Below are 1,594 nucleotides of genomic sequence, written 5' to 3'. Positions count from 1 at the left end.
ATTAATAAGAATAAATGTTTTTCCCCTGTCATTATTAAATATTTTCCCAGTACTGATCTTAAACAATAAAAATACACCGTTCCACAATTCACAAGGAAACAGATTATGTATAATTGTTTCAATCATCATAATAACGTAGGGATCAGAATACACAAAAGAGTGTTGTTCATGTGTTTTAATTTACTGTTAGCGATAAATCCATTGTGAAGTGCTAAATAATAAACAAAATAATTTGAAAAATCTGCCCCCAGTGGCACAGTGTTATGTCTGCGGACTTACAACGCTAGAAACCGGGTTTCGATATTCGTGATGGGTAGTACACAGATTGATAGCCTGTTGTGTGGTAAACAATAAATGTCACTCAAACTCGTATTTTTGATATATTTCGACTGTCAGAGGGCGCTAAGAAGACGATTTACTCCGGTAGTCATGGAAACTGATAGTCTAACAAATATATGCTAAGCCTGTTTTACGGAACCATTAAACTGATTGTATTTAGGTATAATAAATTAAAGCATAATTAGTCAAGTCGTAGTATTATCGCACGAATTTTGTAATTCTCATAATTTAACATTTTTAAATTGGGTTTGGCATGTCATTATTATTATTATTACTTAGTCTTGGCGATGGTAATACATTTATGATTTATTTAACTTAAATAAATTTTAAGTTAGGCTATCATTCATCTGAAATTTTTGTTTGGAAAAAGAGCTGAACGGTCTAGAGTTGGATAAACTACGTTATAAAACTTGGGTTTAGACTCACGTTCGAACTTAAAACTAAGATAGATTAAGAATCTTGTGTTATCTGTATGGGAAACTAACGTTTACTATGGCAGGAAACAAACCAGGAAAGCTAGAATTCAGGTAATATCAAGATTTCATTATCCCCCCCCCCCAAAAAAAAATGAAGTTTCAAAGTTTAAAATTATACCTAATCCATAGACCTAAAAATTTAAATAAAAAACAAAGTGTATATTAGCAAGTTTACGATAATATCGTGATTAATCTGTAGAAACTATTTAGTAAAATTGATAATGTTTTACACAATGTCCAAATTATAATGCCTTTTGAGTGTGATTTTTAACTTCACCCAATAGATAGCCTATAATCATTTGATGTTAAAGTTTAAATTTGTACAAATACAATAAATAATGCATTTTTTGTGTCATAAGATCATAGATACAGATCTTTCAACACATAGGCAGTGAAGGTGAGTCTGTTATCACTCCCACACATATTAATAAAACAAATCTCATGTTTTGGTCAATTTAGGATATTTCTATAATAAATCATGATTGGTTGATCAGCTGGATCCAGGTCAAATTTAGTATCACATTAATCCAGGAAATGTTTTCTTGAATTAAAATTGTATGGGGGGGGGGAGGATGCTCCCTCGAAGGTGACCCCATTTGGTGTTTATGGCACATAACCATGCACAAAAAGTTTACTTTTTTTCAGAAGTCTCGCTCGAACAGACTCCCAAAAAGCTGATGGCCCTGCAAACAATTATAATTTTTTCTGATGACATCATAAAGTACTTGTTACATCAATTAATATATTTTAAAAGTTCAGCCTTTTTAATCGAGTTTAAA

The 1,594-nt window shown here is 31.4% G+C and overlaps 1 protein-coding gene across 1 annotated transcript in view; it reads left to right on the top strand.

Annotated features, from left to right (window-relative positions):
* Positions 1–612: 612 nt before the first annotated feature.
* LOC111089850 (cilia- and flagella-associated protein 43-like) overlaps positions 613–1,594 on the top strand; it is a gene marked incomplete at its 3' end in the record, with an annotated part of 8,108 nt that continues 7,126 nt past the window's right edge. Inside the window, exon 1 of the mRNA XM_022403034.1 lies at positions 613–866. Coding sequence (XP_022258742.1) covers positions 832–866 — 35 coding nt within the window. The remainder of the gene's footprint in view (positions 867–1,594) is intronic.

The sequence above is a fragment of the Limulus polyphemus genome, unplaced genomic scaffold (genome assembly GCF_000517525.1).
Source record: "Limulus polyphemus unplaced genomic scaffold, Limulus_polyphemus-2.1.2 Scaffold7624, whole genome shotgun sequence".
Lineage (NCBI taxonomy): Eukaryota > Metazoa > Arthropoda > Merostomata > Xiphosura > Limulidae > Limulus > Limulus polyphemus.
This window is presented reverse-complemented; position numbering and strand designations above follow the sequence as displayed.